Source organism: Gopherus flavomarginatus, chromosome 7 (genome assembly GCF_025201925.1).
Source record: "Gopherus flavomarginatus isolate rGopFla2 chromosome 7, rGopFla2.mat.asm, whole genome shotgun sequence".
Classification (NCBI taxonomy): domain Eukaryota; kingdom Metazoa; phylum Chordata; order Testudines; family Testudinidae; genus Gopherus; species Gopherus flavomarginatus.
In genome coordinates, this window is record NC_066623.1 from 48,138,598 (window position 1) to 48,156,599 (window position 18,002).

Genomic DNA, 18,002 nt, shown 5'->3' on the forward strand with positions numbered 1-18,002 from the left:
ATTTAGACTTCTAGCATTTGTACACAAGCACTTTAAAATGTTGTCACTTTTTAGTTGTCTGTCCTCCATGTGATATAATTGAATGGGATTCTTTCATTTGACTGTTTCTCTTCAGTTCTCCCTGCACTTAATCAACTTCTATCCTCTCCTCTCTAATAAAATACAGAGAATCCTTTTTAATAAATTTGCCCCTAAGGGATGTCTCTCTCTGCACCTGTCACCTTTCCCCCAGCCCTTAGTTTAAAAACACCTTTATGACCTTTTTAATTTTACATGCCAGAAATCTGTTTCCATTTTGGTTTAGGTGGAGCCCATCCTTCTTGTATACACTCCCTCTTTCCCCAAAAGTTCCCCATTTCCTAATAAATCAAAACCTCTCCTCCCTACACCATGGTCTCATCCATGCATTGAGACCATCCAGTTCTGCCTAACTGGCCCTGCGTGAGGAACTGGAAGCCTTTCAGAGAATGCTCCCATGGAGGTCCTGGACTTCAATCTCCTACCTACCAGCCTAAATTTGGCCTCCAGGATCTCTCTCCTATCCCTCCCTATGTCATTGATACCTACATGTACCATGACCACTGGCTGCTCCCCAGTGATGCACATAAATCTGTCTAGATGTCTCAAGAGATCTGAAACCTTTGCACCTGGCTGGCAGTTCACCTTGTGGTTCTCCCAGTCATCACAAACCCAACTATCTGTATTTCTAAAGATCAAATTCCCCCATAACTATTACCTGTCTCTTCCTAATAACTGGAGTTCCCTCCCCTGGAGCGATGTCCTCAGTGTGAGAGGTTACCATGGATATATTGGGAAGAAGGGTTCCAACTATGGGGTCATTGCCTTCTGCTCCAGCTTGATGTTCTCCTTCTGTGAGACTTTCATCCTCCTCAACAGCACAGTGGCTGTCAGACTGGGGTAAGACCCGCTCTCCTGGGTCCTGGAAAGTGTCCTCTATGTACCTCTATGTCTCCGTCGGCTCCTGCAGTTCAGCTATTCTGGTCTCCAGAGCCTGTACTCTTGTCTCTGACAGCCATGAGCTGCTTGCACTGAATGCACACATACGCCACCTGCCCACAAGGCAGGTAATTGTATATGCTGCAGTCAGTGCTATAACCTGGATATCCCACACTCTGCTGCTGGACTTCTGTTTGCATTCCTTTTACACCTTCAGCCTTTTTTGGGGGAGTAGAATGGAGGGGAGGTTGGCCTCAGTTTAGAGAATGTTAGGTGTATCTCTCTCTAAACTCCCTTGCAAACTTCTCTGCTCATTAGTTCCTCTTCGCTTAGTGACTGGCTATTTAGACCCGTTCTCCCTAAGAAGACCTGCCCCCTGGTTAATGGATCCTAAAAGGATGAAGGATCAAAAGACTCCTTAAGAAGGTCTCAGCCTTTCCAAGCAGACCACTAGGCACAGCACATGGCCCCCCAGGCAGACATTATACTTTAGTCAAGCAGCACGCAAACAAACTAACTCACCACCAGATCATGTAGTTGTTCTTCTGTCACCTGGAGAATTCCCTTGCAAAACTCCCATTTGCTGCTCCTGTCCACTAGTTCCCACTGAATCTTGTGCATGTTCCTGATAAGATGCTATTATATTTGCTTTTACACAATAATCAAATTCATCCATATTCCAATGAGAGATTTAAAACCAGTTATATGCATAAACTCACTTTCCTTAGTAATATACAGTTTAAATAACAGTTAGACCTGGCCCAGCTAGTGGTTTTTATGCCTCTATACTTAATTGCATACTCGACTATCTGTGTATCGTAGGTTAAAGTATAGTTGACCAGTCTGTAATTTATAAAGCACTTTATCTTTTCTTCTTCTGATGCCCAGGGAACGTCTTCACTGCACACTGATATATTCTAGTGGCTCCGGTCTGTGGTATGCACCCTTAAACTGTTTATGTTGGTTAATATAACTAACCTAATGAATGAGAGATGGGGAATGTATCACTTGATGATTACATGTTCTGTTCATTCCCTCTGGGGCACCTGGCATTGGCCACTGGTGGAAGACAGGATACTGGGCTAGATGGACCTTTGGTCTGACACAATATGGCCATTCTTAGGTTCTTAATACAGTAGACTTCTTCACATTTCTTTGTTTCCAGTAACGCAAATTTATACACAGATGGACTCGGTTTGTTCACAATGGGATGGGCACCAAGCTATTGATTAAACAAGTTATGCTTCGGCACAAGCTATGACAGATGCGGGGCCTAGTTTTCTATTCATTATTTTTCTTTTACTCATTTGTTAAAATAATTTTGTTGTTTGTTTTGAGTTTCCCAATTCTTTAGCACAAATATACCTGGTTTAGATGCTTTTGCGCTTCTTGCATAAAGACATTATTTCTTACTTCCTTAGCATGTGCATTTCTAGTTTTCCATAATAGATATAGTGCTTGATGCCAAGACAGTGATCATAATGTTCTGTGAGATTAATTGCGCTCCTCCTCACCTACCACCAGGGCACTCTGTTCTAACAAGAAAGTTAGCAACAGAATTTTTACCCAAGGTTCTTAGAGTTAATTTGTATGTTATAGCAACTAAACTTTAATTATTTTAAAGCACAAACTTTTATAACAATACAGCACAAACACAGCACAAAACAAAATAGTATAAAAATTAAAGCAAAATGAAGTTTAAATGAAGGTTTATATAACCCTTGAGATTAATAAATTCTTATGACATTTGCTTGTGCTTGTGAGACAAAGAGAAATCTGTTGAAATTTATTTGGTTAACTTTAACATTGTGCAACATAATGAGACATAATATATATTGTTATAGTTTAAACACTTTGTTTATAAAATAATTTAACTATATTTTAATATTTAATAAAGGTGCAATCAAGTTTATAACAAAAGTTATGATCTTATTAAAAGTTGTTTTTTGCATTGAGGCCTTCCCCCCCCCCCCCGTTTCAAAACATTTTATTTGTTTGCAGTTGAATTATTCTTTGAGACAGAAATATATGTACACATACTTATCAAATGACCCCATTTTGAACTTTGCAGAAAAAATGAAGAGGTATTATGAAGTGCAACCATAATATCAAAACAGTGTGGTTCCACTAATGTTAAAAACATATATTTTTATAATGATGCGTGCAAAATTGATTTTGTTGCAACAAAACTGAATATAGTAAAATAAAATAAAAGCAAGAATAGTCACATGATCCACAAACATAACACAAGACAACATATGACACATAGGATTACTTACTATTAAAGACAATGGTGCCAAAATTGTTATTTTAAATATACAGGATGAAGCATTAAGAGTTAAAAAAGTTACTATGGCACAGTATGCTACAAAACAAGAAGTTGAAAGAATTAAACAATTAGGCAAGTTATTTTATTAAAAAACTTTTAATAAGAATTGATTAAAATCCCTATTTTATTTGCCCACTCAGTTGTATCAATTTAGTTAACTTAAGGCAACTTACATTACTTTACAATACTTTTACCTTACGAATACTACTATATAGAAAAAAAATCCATGTATATATTAATTAGTTAGTGTCTAGTTAAAAGAAAAGAGCTGTTTTAGGATCAAAAGCAGAGTTAGCACTCTGTTGCTTGGCAACCATATCTTCTTTAGCTATTGATTTCCAGAATGGTTAAAATTATTCATTTTACTGAATTTATTTAAAGTAAAGCTTTTACCTTTGGCATGTTGGTAATCTGTTTCTTTTAGTTTCTCTGTCTCTTTCTGCAACAGGGGTTTCTGTAATAACTATCACTTTTTAAATTGCAGGAAGGGAAGAAGTCACAGAATCGATATAGGAAAGGAAGTAGGCACAAGCCAAGGGAAATTAATTAATTCTGTGAGAAGTGACAAAGAGTCCCATGGCATCTTATAGACTAACAGACGTTATTGGAGCATAAGCTTTTGTGGGTGAATATCCACTTTGTCAGATGAACGTCACATGCTCCAATACGTCTGTTAGTCTATAAGGTGCCACAGGACTCTGTCGCTTTTTTACAGACCCAGACTAAGACAGCTACCCCTCTGATACTTAATTCTGCGAGGGCATTCCAAAGCACAGACAGCAGCAGCAAGTTCAGCAAACTGAGCCAAATGAAGAATATAAAAGAGAAGGGGAGGATTTGACAGAGAAAAGACAAAGAAAATGCTAGAACTGAACGTAAAAATATTAGAGAGAGGTGGTTATATCATCGGCTGGGAGAGGAGTGGCTCTGTGCATGTGGGGGGAGGGGGGGAAGGATGCGAGGAAGGCGGGGCTGGGAGCCAGGACCCCTGGTTTTTATCCTGGCTCCAGGAGGAGTGTGGGGATTGCTACCTGTCCCTACAAAACCTGTATTTGTTCCCCAAGTGCCTGCTGCTTTTGTCTGCCCTCAAAATTGTTTACAGTAGTGCCCTTTCTTGCTTCGGTTAATAGACCGTGTGTCACTGTATAAACACCCATTTCTTTCTGCTCTTTGTCTTCTCTCTTTTTTGCCTTTTCCCTCCATCTCCAGTTTAAACAGATTACATACATGACTCCATGGATCACTTTTTGGATTGCCTTTAATGTGACCAAATCACTGCCATGCTCTGTTATGTACTGTATGATAAAATGCTTTAAAACGTCCTGTTTCTCCCTTTCATTTGCTATAGCTTAGATTTTTATATTTCTATACGGTGTTTTAGCACAACATAGTGTTTTGTTGCAAATAGTGGCCACTTTACACTTTGCTTTATCTGGGTATTTTGTGCAAAAAACATTTTACTTATAATTAATCTTTAAATATTCTTAAAATATGGCTTTATGTGCAGAAAGCAGTTTTTGCTTTCCATAATCTTTGTTAACCAGTTATTTGCCAAAGTAACACTTAATATAATTTTTCCCCTTACTTGGCAAGGACTCCCAAAGTCCATCCTCTAGGAAACTGATATTCCAAATCCAACTGGCTAGCTCATGACCTCAGGACAAACGGGTTTGACTAATGCTTGGCTAACGTCCCCTGGCCTGGTTTGCCAAATTATTGATTGATTAATGGTATAACCAATTGATTTGACTACAGTTATGGTTCATTATTAAGGGCTTGTCTGCACTTAAAATGCTACCGCTGCACCACTGTAATGCTTCAGTCCAGACACTATCTATGCCAGTGGGCAGGGTTCACTCATCAGCATAGGTAATCCACCACCCAGAGAGGCAGTAGCTGAGGCGATGGATCAACTTAACAACGCTATACAAGGGAGTGGATTTTCCACCCCCCCCTCCCCGACTGACATAGTTAAACCAACCTAATCCTCCTGAGTAAACCAGGCCTAAGAGTGTTCAAGGGACCAACTAAACAAGCCTAGCCAAATTTATTGCCTAAAGACAAAACAGCACAATACGAAGAGGAAACATACATACCCTCCTTCTGGAAAGCAATTCTTATCTCGCAGCGTGTTCACCTTTCACAGGTGTGCTTCAAAGATATGCCCTCAAACCCACTTCTATTTGTAGTGTGATTGTTACAAGCTAAATGACCCATGTACGTCCAGTTAAAGTTTAAATTTAACCCACTAGTTTGTGCCAGCTTTGTCCTTGGTTCCTCCCCATACTTTCCCATAGCTTGTTCTGAATATTACATTCCAAGTGTTGATGAGCCAGGAAAGTACTCCCTAACTGCACTTGGTACAAGGTATTTATGCAGCTTTGCTTTGATAAGGTTTCCTATTTTCTAATGCCAAAGCTTACTTCAACTTTGCAGTGTTATGAGATACTTGACATAGGTGAACAGAACTGTGGGAAGAGCATAATACAATCAATTAACATGACTTCCCAAAACCACATACTTAATGTATGTTATATTAATACCATGCACATAATACCTAGTAATGTGTGTATGAGAAGCCAAAACAGATGTACTAGCTTACAAAATGATGACTCAAAAAAGGCAGAATGTGGACAGTGACATTGAGCATATTTTTGTTTTTAAAGGTAGTCATGTCTATTTGAGGAAAAAATAAAATTTAATATGAACCCCTTCTCGTACCATAAAAACCCTTCAGCATGTACAATTGTTTATTATTTTATACACATTTAAAATAAATGCCTATGCTCAAAGCGTGGAGAGCAACACCACATCTGTACTTAGCTTCAGGGGATTGACTGAAATGTTTGTTTTTTAAATTAAAATATAGAGACCATTATGTGCCACGAGCCAATGAATTCAGAGGGCAAGACCACCCCCTACAATATACAGCTACAATCTTCATCTGTTTGGATTCACAGTCTGACAGTTAAAGTCACAAGCTATGCTGGGTCTGCTGGCTTCCTGCAAAAGAGTCTATACACTGTTCTTCACCCGCTCATAGATCCCATTTTCATCAATGACCAACGGCGCATGAAATTCTTTGTTTTCCACATACTTTTCCAGACCCTAAAAGGAGAAAAAGAGCTGCCGTTAGGAACCAGGTGACAACAGCCCAGTGGATTTAGCAGCATTAAGAATGACTCAACCTGCTAACGGACAACAGCCAGATACTTAACCAAGTGGGGTGAGCAAATTAAAGTGGCGTTCCAGAGCAGAAAGCTTTGGTTAAATAGTTAATGCTCTGGGCCCATCTGCATGACAACCTTTAACTGCAACATTGCGATCATCATCTTAACCAGTTATAAGATACACGGTTCTGTTTTGTCTGAAGGAGTGGCTCTCAGCCTTTCCAGACTACTGTACCCCTTCAGGACTTTGATTTGTCCTGCATACCCCAAGTTTCACCTCACTTAAAAATTACTTGCTTACAAAAATCAGACAAAAACACAGACATGTCACAGCACGCTACTACTGACAAATTGCTTACTTTCTCATTTTTACCATATAATTATGAAATAAATCAACTGGAATATAAACATTGTACCTATACTGAAATGTATAGCATACGGAGCAGCAGAAACAAGTCACTGTCTGTATGACATTTTAATTTGTACTGATTTCGCTAGTGCTTTTCTGTAACCTGTTGTAAAACTAGACAAATATCTTCTAGATGAGTTGATGTACCTTCTGGAAGACTGCTGCATACCTCCACAGGTACATGTACCCCTGGTTGAGAACCACTGGTCTAAACAGCAGGGCTTCTGCCATCACAGCTCTGGGGGCATGTCCCATCTACCATGCTGCCCAAGAGTGGTTTTTCAGTGAGTTCTGGAGGGGTTTGGGCAGCTCTGACAAAACACTCCGAAGACATGTATGCAGAGCAGCATCTGCAGCAAGGTATTCTGGGATGTCCTCCTGCACAAGGAATGGCCAAGCCAGAACATGGCTGGGGGCGGTCCCCATTTGCTCTGTTCCCAGTTGACCATAGGGTACCAATTAAAGAAAGACGTGTCAACCTGGGCCACCTTGCTGCCCCGGTTCCTAGCCAAGTTTGTCCAATGCTGCTTACAGCAAGCCATGGCGGTAACCGGTTACCAGCTTGCTTAAAAGGCAGTGTGGACAGGACATAAGAGTTAAGTTGTACTGAACTAATGAGCGTGTAATGACACCAGTCAAAGGGGCTGCATTGCATCCTGTGGACTGAATTGGTTCTTTCCAATAAATGCCAGCTTCAGATTCGCTGAGTTGGTCTTAATGAAACTCAAAGCAAGTACTTTAAGCTGCACAGAGAATCCAGCAATACTCCCTTCAGCTACTAATGTACGGCCTACTAAGAGCCAGCACCATCATGTACTGTAAGGTGTTGCATAATTTTGATGCATCCAGTTGTAGTGGAACACACCAGTGACTGTAAGACTGTTCCGACAGCTGCAAGCTCACTGCCATAGTCATTAAGTAATAGCTGAAAGGGTGATATTTCCAGAAGGCCAAAGCACACCTGCCTGTTCAGCAGATACACAATGCAGACTCCACTAGGCATGGGCAAAGTCAGGCCCTGACTAGACAAACCACCTCCAAAGCATCAAGGATGCACCTTGCCTAACTCAGTAAAGCCCAGGTAACCTCACAACAGGAGAAATTCTGGGCATCTCTAACAAGCCAACTCTACCCCTCTGTCCCTCCAAGACAGATCATAACCTGAACAACCCACTCAGTTACCTGAAAACCTCATTAAGCTAGTCTACAAATGCATTTTCAGCTAGAAGGAAGTGGGGGGGAGAGGAAGGAATAAAACTTACTTCTCCACCATAGGAGATGAGAGGAGAAATTTCACACTGAATGGGCAAGTCGTTAGCATCCTTCAAACTAAGGCAGAAAGAGAAAAGTTGTGTTAAGAAACAGATGCTTCTAGTTGTGGTGACTATCAGTAAGAGACCTGAAGAACTCAGCCTGTAAACACCAGCAGCCTTCCAGATGCAAGCAGCTGCACTTTGTATACGCAGACCATGTGTGTACACTAGCCCCTGATGCCAATGCAAGGGGCGAGCACAATATACTAAGGAACGAACATGGCCGGTATTCATGCACTGCCTTCCAATGCCTGGCTCATTCAGATTCATCAAGTCTCAGCTGTGCATGCAGGATTGATGCTTGCTAAGCCTGAGACAGGCAGTGACTGACTGAGGAAGACTCAGTGAAGTGACATAGTGCAACCCTGTTCTCTTGTTCCCAATGATAAACCCCTCCCCCCTGTTATATCAGACTGCTTGTCTGCAAGGTGCATGAACTGTAGCCATTTCAGGATGCCTCAGAGTGTCTCTGGGGCACGCAGGGACTCCGGTCTCACATCAGGGTTTTCCTTAAGTCTTAATTCAGAAGTTGGAGGTGTGTTTTATACTGTAAGTGGTGCACGTGCTGTTTGCTTCTTCTGACTCTTACAATTGTTGGCAAAACTTTTTAGATGCAGCTCACCATTTTTAAAATGAAATTTCTACCAGGAAGCCACATGAGATGGGAGAACTTGCTAAGCAGATATTTTGAAAGGCTTTAAAAAGTACTAATCTCCTGTCCACTGCTGTCCCATGTTTAGTCACCCTTGAGTGGCTCTCAAATCCAGTTTGCTCTATTTGTAAGTTTCTGTAAGTATCACCCTGTACTTGAAGGCCAGATATTACTTAGCATGAGTCAGGTGGTAGAAATGCAGTCCTCAAGCAGGCCCACATAGGGCTTGTCTACAGTTAAAATGCTACAAGGGCACAGCTGCACCACTGTAGTGCTTCAGTGTACACATTACTTACACCAATGGAAGCTGTTCTCCCATTGGCGTAGGTAATCCACCTCCCTAAGAAGTGGCAGCTAGGTCGACTTCCATCCACCTAGTGCTGTTTACACAGGCACTTCAGTCAGCTTAACACTGCTGCTCAGCCGTGTGGATTTTTCACAGCCCTGAGCAATGTAGTTATGCCAACCTAACTTTCTAGTGCAGACCAGACCTAAATCAGTGAGGCTACTTCCAGAGCAAAGAGCTGCTCAACATGAGTTCGATGGCTGTGTTCTTTCTGTTGTGATGAACAATGCTAATTCTGGCAGTGGCAGTCGTTACCTGATGCAGTGCACAGGGGACAGAATCCTGCTCTCTCTGGGAGGCAGCATAATCTGGGACTCAGGACACCTGGGTTCTATCCCAAGCTGTGCCACTAGCCTGGTGGATGACCTGGGGCAGTCCCATCACATGTCTGTGCCCGTCTCCTGCCCCCCTTTGTTGTCTGGTTAGACTAAGACCTGCAGCAGGGTCTGGGCTGGCTCACTAAGTTTGTACAGCACCTAGCACAACGGGTCCTTGATCTCAGCTGTGGTCTTCCAACTGTTTCTGTAATACAAATACCAACTTGTACTGGTTCTACAGGGTGGACGATATCAAAAAGGGTTTTATATGAGAATTAAGTGCATTCTGGGTGATAGCAGTAGCCAAACTAAGCTCTCTGGGAAGGGATTGATTTTTGGTGTTTGTACAGTACCTAGATCACATGGATGAACCTTCTGGGTTCTACTACAGTACAAACAGAAAGAGACCTCTCTTTAACCATACTTCATTTCAAAGCAGAGCCAAGAGAGTCTCAGGAAATCGGTTTCTGTGACATTAGAACTCACGGCATCTCAGGACAGAAGTAGAGGAGAAAATACGCTGGAGAGGTTGCGGGAAGGAGAAAAGGATGTGGTCTCTACCTGTGAAGGGCTGGAACAAAGAATGGAATTTTACTGAGTCTGACATGCTTATGTGGCCAGGCACTTGTAGGGCTATGCTGATTATCAAATGATACCTCAGGGAGCTCTAGCATATCTAGCAGTGTTCATTGTCATGGCACCCTCTCCCATGCCTTACCTGATAGGCGGAAATGGAAAAGTTTGAATTCAAGCTGCTGGACAAGTTGACCACAACGTACTAGAGCACTCTGTGTGTTGCTCTGATGAAAGGTGAAGGGGTTGGATGTTTTCCCTTCATTTACTGATTTTATCTTGCCCAGCTTCACAGTGACTGATGTCCTTATCACCTGACATAGATCAAGCAGTTAAAGGGGGGAGGGGTGTGTCTTTCTCGCTTTCTCTCAGCCCAGCTCTTAGCTCCCAATCAAACACTCCATCTTCACCCGAGTGAATTCTGCGCCAAAAAAATTAAAAATTCTGCACACAGTATTTTAAAATTCTGCATATTTGTGTCAAAATAACACAATAAAAATCACACCATTTTCAATGATTTGCTGACAAGTATTAAATTACCAAAATAACTGAAATGGTGTGATATTTTGACAAATAAAATAGGCAGAATTTTGCAGAACTTAAAATTTTTTAATGTTTTGGCAGAGAATTCCCTCAAGAGTACCAGGGTTTTGTGTGGCACCATCTGGGTGCAGGCAGCTCGGTGGAGGGGATCTGGATGCACAGGGGCTTGTTGGGGGGTTCTGGGTGCAGGGGGAATGGAACTCTGCAGTGGAGTCCAATGAAGGTGGTTATGGCTCGGGGAGGACTGGGGCTTGGTGGGGTGGGGCTCAGTGCAGAGAGGTTCCAGGTATTCAATTCAGGGTGTGTGTGACTGGGGAGGTGGGGGTTTGGGAGTGGAGGACTTGGGGGGGAGGCTCTGGATGCATGGGGGGCTCCTGATGCATGGGAGTTGGGCAGACAGGGGGAGCAGCTCCCCGTACAGTGACCCCTCCCACAGTGGTCATGGAAGTGGGGGAGGGGTCACTATACAGGGAGCTGCTCCCCGTCTGCCCATTCCCTATGCAGCTGGAGACCCTCCCAACCAAACCCTGCCCTTCCCAGACCCGGAACCCCCACCCCACCAAGATTCCTCTGCCAAGCCCCACCCCCAGCAGTGCAGAGCTTCCTGCAGCCAGGGGAGGTTTCTGGGGATTGATCTGACCCAGCCCTGGCTGCTCCGTGCAGGGGAGGGAGAGAAGGAGGAGGAACTCTGTCTCTATTGTCCTCCTCCTCCCCCTCTGCCTAACTGGTACTAATGTCCCTGGGCAGCCGGGGCATGCCCAGATCCCTTCCTTCCCTTGGGCCAAGACTTACCTCTCCCCTGGCTGCCCAGGGTAGACAAATAGACGCAACTGCGCTGCCAGGGAGCAGTGAGTGAGCACTGGTGCAGCTTCTCTTTTCTTCCTCACAGAAACCATTTTTCTGTGGAAAAGCAAAGAGAATCTGTGTGTGTGTGTAGGGGGGAACATGTTTCTGCAGGTGTGCAGTGGCACAGAATTCCCCCAGGAATAGCATTTAAATGAATAACAGAAGCAAGCAGCAAGTCTGAATGACCACTGTCTCCCAAAGAATCCAAGGCAGACCTTCTCCCAAACATGTACAGTACGAGGTTCACGTAGCAAATAGCCCCAATTCCCAGTTTTCTAAGGAAACTGTTTTCCAGTTAGTTTCCCTAGTGTGAGGCGTGAGATGATGAACACTGAAGGTGATGGTCTCCATTTACGGCTTGAAATACACAGACTCTCTGGAAGTACAAGTTCAAATGCCAGCAAGCTCAGCTGGGCCCGTAGATGGTAGCTAGAGTCCAGCCCGTCTCTGGTGCAGGAAGAACAGTTTGACAGAAGGCCACAAGCAACCCCTGCCTACTTTGCAAGGACTTGAAGAGCTCCCACGCCATTTTTATATGGTTCACTCTCTCGCCTTTTCCCAGTGTGTATCGGATTCAGATCCACTTACAAGAGAGAAAGAAAGCACAGCCACAGAAGGGTGCTGAAGTCTTTCCTGGCTCCTGCATCAGCAAAACTGTAAACCCAAATTCCAGCTGCCAAGCTAAGTTGTGCCTCAAGTTACACCACTCCGTCTCAATGCTGAGAGGAGCAGTAGGAATTAACAAACACAGGCCTGGACATGAGACAGGTCCCAGAAAGAACACATGGAATATTATAAATCATTGATTTTGGATCTAGGTACCATGAGAAGGAACAGATACAGGATTCTTTAGCAGGCCATGCTCTCCGTTTCCCAGCATGCAACCTCGCTACCTTTCTGTTAGTAGCTCTCAATCAGAAGCCAGTCACCATGAAAGCGGTGCACACCAACCAGGGCGAACCGCCAGACACCAGGCACCTGGCCTTGCACTGAAATGCAGAGCCTGTTAGTACCTAAGCATCGCCCCATCACCATGCATGATGCACACAGCCTGGCACTGGATATTTACTTGCAATTGACATCAGCTGTGATGGCATCTGGCTTTCCACTTGTGAAGCTGTTATGTGGGAATAAATAAGTGTTAAAGAGAACAGAAACAAATTGAAATGGAACTAAACCAAGTTAGGAGGTAAAGCTGTTCGTCAGCCCCTTCCTGGAACCCCCCAGTAGTGGTGGCTGCAGTGAAGAGCTGGTGAGGGGGATAGCCAGCAGCAGAGAGCACAATCGCCGACGAGGATACATTATAACTCTAGCTGCTCCTTAAGATGGGCTGTGTAGTGGTAAACTCTAGTAACCTCTTCACTGTATTGAACAAACTCAGCCCAACTGCCTGAGCTGGTCAGGAGCCGGGGAAGGCAGCTATCCTTAATGCAGAGGTCGGCCTACAAGAGACTAGCAATACACCACTGATCTCTGCAGGATGCACTTCCGCCAGTAGCAGTGGCCATGGACCACATGGCAGAGCTCAATAAGCCATATTTCACTTGTAGGTGGCACTTGGACCACCACAGAGTAGTGACCAACTAGCCGTCAGCTCCAGGTAATGAGTCTGCACAGGCCATCAGAGGATCTGTTTGCTGGTTACTGAATGGTTGCACAGCGGCTGGGAACTATTTGCTAATATTTTCTCTGCTCTGAATCCATGGGATGAAAAGAATTCTCTTCAGTGTACAGACAGACCAGTTGCTGCCCCCTACTCAAGACAGGTGCTCAGCTGAGTAACAGAACAGTACATCAACTGGATGACATGAGTCACAAGCGGCCAAGCCTCTCCAGAAGGAACCTTTAAACCCTGAGGGCAGGAAGAGTGCTCCCCAGTAGGACAGCCAATGGGGCTCCCTTGTGTTCCCAAGGCTAGATCACAAACTGGGAATGAAACATCTTTGTTCTTCTCCCACCAGCCATTGAGACGGTAAAGGAGCCTGCTCTGTGGGGATGAAGCAGGGGTAGGGTAGCTAACAACAACTTACCGGGGAATCGCAGGGATGCGGGTGCCATTTTCATCCACAAAGTGGCCTCCAGCATTGAGGACCCAGCAATGGTGCAGTGACATGAGGGCATGTCGGGCAGTGGTGGGGTTGTCTTTCCCATTCTGACTGTCTGCATTCTTCAGAGGAGAGAACTCGTCTTCACGCAGCACTTCGTACACCACAAACTGTCTGGAGCGGGAATAAGGCAGGGAACAGCTTGGTGTCAAAGAAAAGAGCTTTGCTACAGATTCCCTTTATTCTCACTTCTCTGGAGCTGAAAGGAAGCCTCCCCTCTTCTCTGCATTCCAGACACTTGTCAGCAACCGGCAGTACAGATAATGCCACTGGCGTCACAGTTAGCTCCTCTGGGCCAAGATACTGCACCCACTGAGTCTGTAAAGTCTGTAGCCACCTAGGTCTTACAGCCCTGAGCCCGTGTCCCCTGCTCTGAGTGTGGGGAGTACAGTAACTCCTCACTTAACGTTGTAGTTATGTTCCTGAAAAATGCGACTTTAAGTGAAACGATGTTAAGCAAATCCAATTTCCCCATAAGAATTAATCTAAATGGGAGGGGGTTAGGTTCCAGGGCAGCTTTCTCTACTCTGCAAGCACCAGGGGTGGGGGGCTCAACCTTCAGCCTGCCCACTTCACCCCTTTCCCCAAATCGCCACCCTTGACCCGCCTCTTCTCCCCCTTTACTTTGCATGCTGCATCCTGGCTCCTCCTGGAAGACAGGGGAAGGAGTGGGGAGGCACACCAAGTCCTCGCTCCTTCCCCCTCCCTCTGGCCCGGGGCAGTCAGCTGGCTTGCCACATTGGAGGGAGGGGGAGCATGTGCACTGAGTCCTCGCTCCTCCCCCCTTCCCAAGGCAATCAGCTGGTTTGCCACGGCGAGGCAGGGGTAGCCTGCACGCTGAGTCCTCCCCCCTCCCTCCAAGAAGCTGCAAGCCAGCTGATTGCCGCCAGCAGAAAGCAGGGGGAAGAGGGGAAAGGCGCTGATCCGTGGGGTCTGCCGGCAGGTGGGGGGTGCTGTGGGGAGGAGGGGAAATAGGGAGGCTGCCAGCTGTGGAGATAGCAGGCAGCCAAACATAAAAGAGTACAACACTGCATAACTTTAACTGGGTATGTTCCTTAATTGATCAGCAATGTAACAACGAAACATTATGCAGGATGACTTTAAGTGAGGAGTTACTGTACAACACATTTTCCTTGTTGCTGGAGGTGGCTTTTGTCAGTCCAGAGACCACTCTGCTCTGACAAGAGCTCCATGATTCAGGCTGTTCCCAGGCCAGGCCAGGCTGTTCCCAGCAGAGGATGTGACCAAGATGGCTGGCAATGCACCAGAGGGAGCTCGAGAAGCTTCTCATCCCAATTCCAGGAGAATGGCCTACCTGAGAAGGTTTCTAGTCCCAGTCCCTAACCTAAGGCAGGGAGTGACAGCAGCCCACCATGGGAGACCATGTGAGGGCCGGAGCGGGAAGCACAGAACTTTCCAACCCTGCCCTGATGCTTCCTCTCTTGGCTAAAGGGCAGTGCAAAGTGCACCAGACAGAGGTGACAGGGCAGCTGCCAGCCTGCAAGGAGGCAAACGAACAAACCACGGAACAAAGCCTGGGCAGAACTTAGAGCAGGACTGGGCACCAAAACTGATTCTTGCAGCTGGACCCTGAGTCTTTATCTGTACCAGCCAGAGCCACCACAGTCAGCCCTCCTCAACACTGTGCTGAGAGCCACGTCATCTGCATATGACAGCACAGCTTCCTACACAGTTTGTAACGGAATCCAGAGTGTAACTACACTGGGGCAGGAGCCCTGTGACCAAGCCATGTTGTCCTTGTTGGGAGACCACTGCCGCTGAGCGGCCAAGTCCGGGCTGGGTTATAGCATACCAACATCAATACAGTAATTGCCAGTAACACCTGGCATGCCCAGCTCCTCCTTGGAGCAGCTCCGGGAAGAGGGTACAGCAATATTCTACCATCTGAGTAACAAGCAGCAGAGCCCAGGGCATACTTGGCAAACTGGAAGATGTCAAAGACAAACTTCTCCATCTTGATGCCATTCGCTTTGTCTGGCTTGACCAACTGCCCACTGGTGATGTCCACATATGGAATCTTCTTCTGAGCCACATGGTGCTTCAGCTGAGGTTCGTGAATGCTGGCAGGGCAAGAAAGAGGAGTCAGAACCTCCTAGTTAGAAAGCAAGTTCTAGCTGTCACTGTCCTCCAGTCATTCTGGCCCAGGAGCAGCTGGGAATGATGAGGGTATATCGTCCTCCCAGCTGCCTCCTCTTTTGGTTCCCCAGCCGCCTGCACTTTGCTTGCCCTATGGCCAGAATACAGAAAAACCAAACTCCCTACAACCTGCCCTCCTCCTGCTGTTGGTCCCCATTTAATGCCCCCTGGATCAAATCATTCTGTCCCCCTCTTCCCTAGCTTCTGGGAGTGTTGGCAGGCTCACAACCTCCTCTGCAGGTTGTGCAACTGGAGTGGAGGAAGCCCAGGTACTCCAGTGCTTCCGCCTCCTGCTGAAAGGCAGGAGAGCAAAGCAGAGCAAACTGGTGGACAGAGCACGAGAGGGTGACAAAGCACGATGCTGATGCTCCAGGCCCGATGCTGTGCACACAGTACTCCTGAGGGATCTGTGGAGGGGAAGAAGCTCATGTACAGGGCCAGATCTTGGCCCTTGCCTCAGTGCTTTGTTGGCTGCACATATGCATCCTAGTGCCTGTTAACCTTGCTAGACAGTCCAGTTGGGTTTCAACCTTTGCTAATTGTGCTTTAGTTTTTGGAAGCAGTTTTTGTTTTGTTTCCTTATTTACCTGTCAGTGACTGTCCCAGCCCACATATTTCCAGCCCCAGCAGCCACCTCCCAGCTGCCTCACACCCACAAAACAACATGCTCCATTTACATTAAGGAATGAAGCATTATTAACCAGTCCCAGTCTTGCCAGGGACAGAGAATGTATACGGGTGATGGAAAAGAGGATTTAGGGGGTTAAGAGCAAGAGAAACTATTCTAAAGTGATGAGACATTTGGAGACGTGTGATGTCCGCTCCCAGGAGCGCCGGCTTTCGCTATGATGACCATGTGAACAGACATGCCAGAAGGCCACAACAAATGGCAACAATACATACTGCAGCTGATCCCTGCTCAGTCATGACAGCTAGGACTTCTGCCAGTAGTGCAGTATAGTCAGGGCAGTGAGGGACTGTGGGCCTGGGGACAGGTGTTATAATTCATTCCAGACATAATGGGAGAGCGTTCATCATGCCTGGACTCTCAGCTGGCCTGTCTGCAAGGCTGTAAGTGGCTTTTGTTTCCAGGTGGCAGGGGGTCCCAACATCAGCGAAGCAGGAACCTAGTGAAGGCAGAGGTAGTTTGCAATTTTACCCACGTCACTTTACGGCGGGGGGCTGGATTGCTGGTTCTGAGAGCTGTCTCTATAGTGAGACCACCACCAGCAGGGTACTTTACCTATCTTGCACACTGAGGTTGATTTCTACTTCCTGAGGGGTGCCACAAAGTTCAGAGAACAGTCTCATTCTGACCAGAGATGAAAGTCTCCTGCCTTCCACCATTAGCCTGGACTTTACCACACATGGTGAGCGTGAACACAGCCACTGGCCTGCTGCTAAGGAAAGGTGGTTGTGAAGAAAGGGGCTAGGAGGAGAAATACTAGTGGTAGAAGGAGACACTCAGATGTCACCCCTTATCCTACTCTGCTTTGGGAAAGCTGAAACCCCTGTAATGTTTAAGAGTGAGATGCTGCCCAAGAGCTTTTGTCTGATTGCAACGGGACCATACTAGATTTCCAAGTCCCAGCTCTTCTCTTTGGCACTGCACTAATACACAGCCCCTGGCCCAAGCTTGCCCGTACTTGACAACATCTCTCAGAAAGGGCACTGAGAGGTAGTGATTGGCAATGTTGCCTGCGTTGAACAGCAGCCGGCCATCGGAGCTACGTTTCTGTGCTGTGGCCAGGGAGATCTCGCTGTACTCCACCACCTGGTACATGCCATCCACTTTGCACACCACGCCCACTGGCTCCATGGGGTTTGTCTTCTCCACCACCTGCCCAGAGAACACACACAGGAGAACTCAGATGAGAGGGTATTTGTCCAGGAAGTCCCTGTAAGGGGGTGAAGTGGATTACCAGAGCCAGTGCAGAAAGGGGCACGAGTGGGAGCACCTGGCACAGGGGTTCACAACTTTTACACTGGATTTTAGGTGATGCTTTTGTCCTTAGAAAGGAAAAAGAGAGAGGCTAAATCAACCTTTATCCCAATCTGTTCTACAGTTCTGCCCCCTCCATCCAAGCCCTGTCCCCTGCATGTGCGTCCCTGGCACCTGCCCCTCTCCCTCACAGGTTATCCAGTCCTCTGCTTCCTTCTCCCAGAAACATTGTTCTGCCAGGAGAGGACTTCACTCCCACAAACTGCTCCTCTCCTGTGGCGCAGCTGGTGTACCAGACAAAGGACAGAATACTTCTGTCTTCCTCCTGCTAAGGGAACTGGCT

General features: G+C 45.9%; 1 protein-coding gene across 5 annotated transcripts in view; it reads right to left on the reverse strand.

Annotated features, from left to right (window-relative positions):
* Positions 1-3,911: 3,911 nt before the first annotated feature.
* Positions 3,912-18,002, reverse strand: part of UAP1 (UDP-N-acetylglucosamine pyrophosphorylase 1) — a 39,152-nt gene continuing 25,061 nt past the window's right edge. Inside the window, exons 5-12 of one of the 5 annotated variants that reach the window (XR_007775626.1) lie at positions 17,364-17,557; positions 15,498-15,641; positions 13,486-13,674; positions 12,525-12,572; positions 11,402-11,509; positions 10,212-10,380; positions 8,128-8,194; positions 6,372-6,394 (exon numbers count right to left, since the gene is read on the reverse strand). Coding sequence is in view for 3 of the 5 variants with exons in the window: in XM_050963267.1 (XP_050819224.1) it covers positions 6,302-6,394; positions 8,128-8,194; positions 12,525-12,572; positions 13,486-13,674; positions 15,498-15,641; positions 17,364-17,557 (735 nt within the window). In the remaining 2 variants the exon portion in view is untranslated. Of the gene's footprint in view, positions 6,395-8,127; positions 8,195-10,211; positions 10,381-11,401; positions 11,510-12,524; positions 12,573-13,485; positions 13,675-15,497; positions 15,642-17,363; positions 17,558-18,002 lie in introns of all 5 variants that reach the window. The other 4 variants (XR_007775627.1, XM_050963267.1, XM_050963268.1 and 1 more) reach the window with 4 other exon arrangements.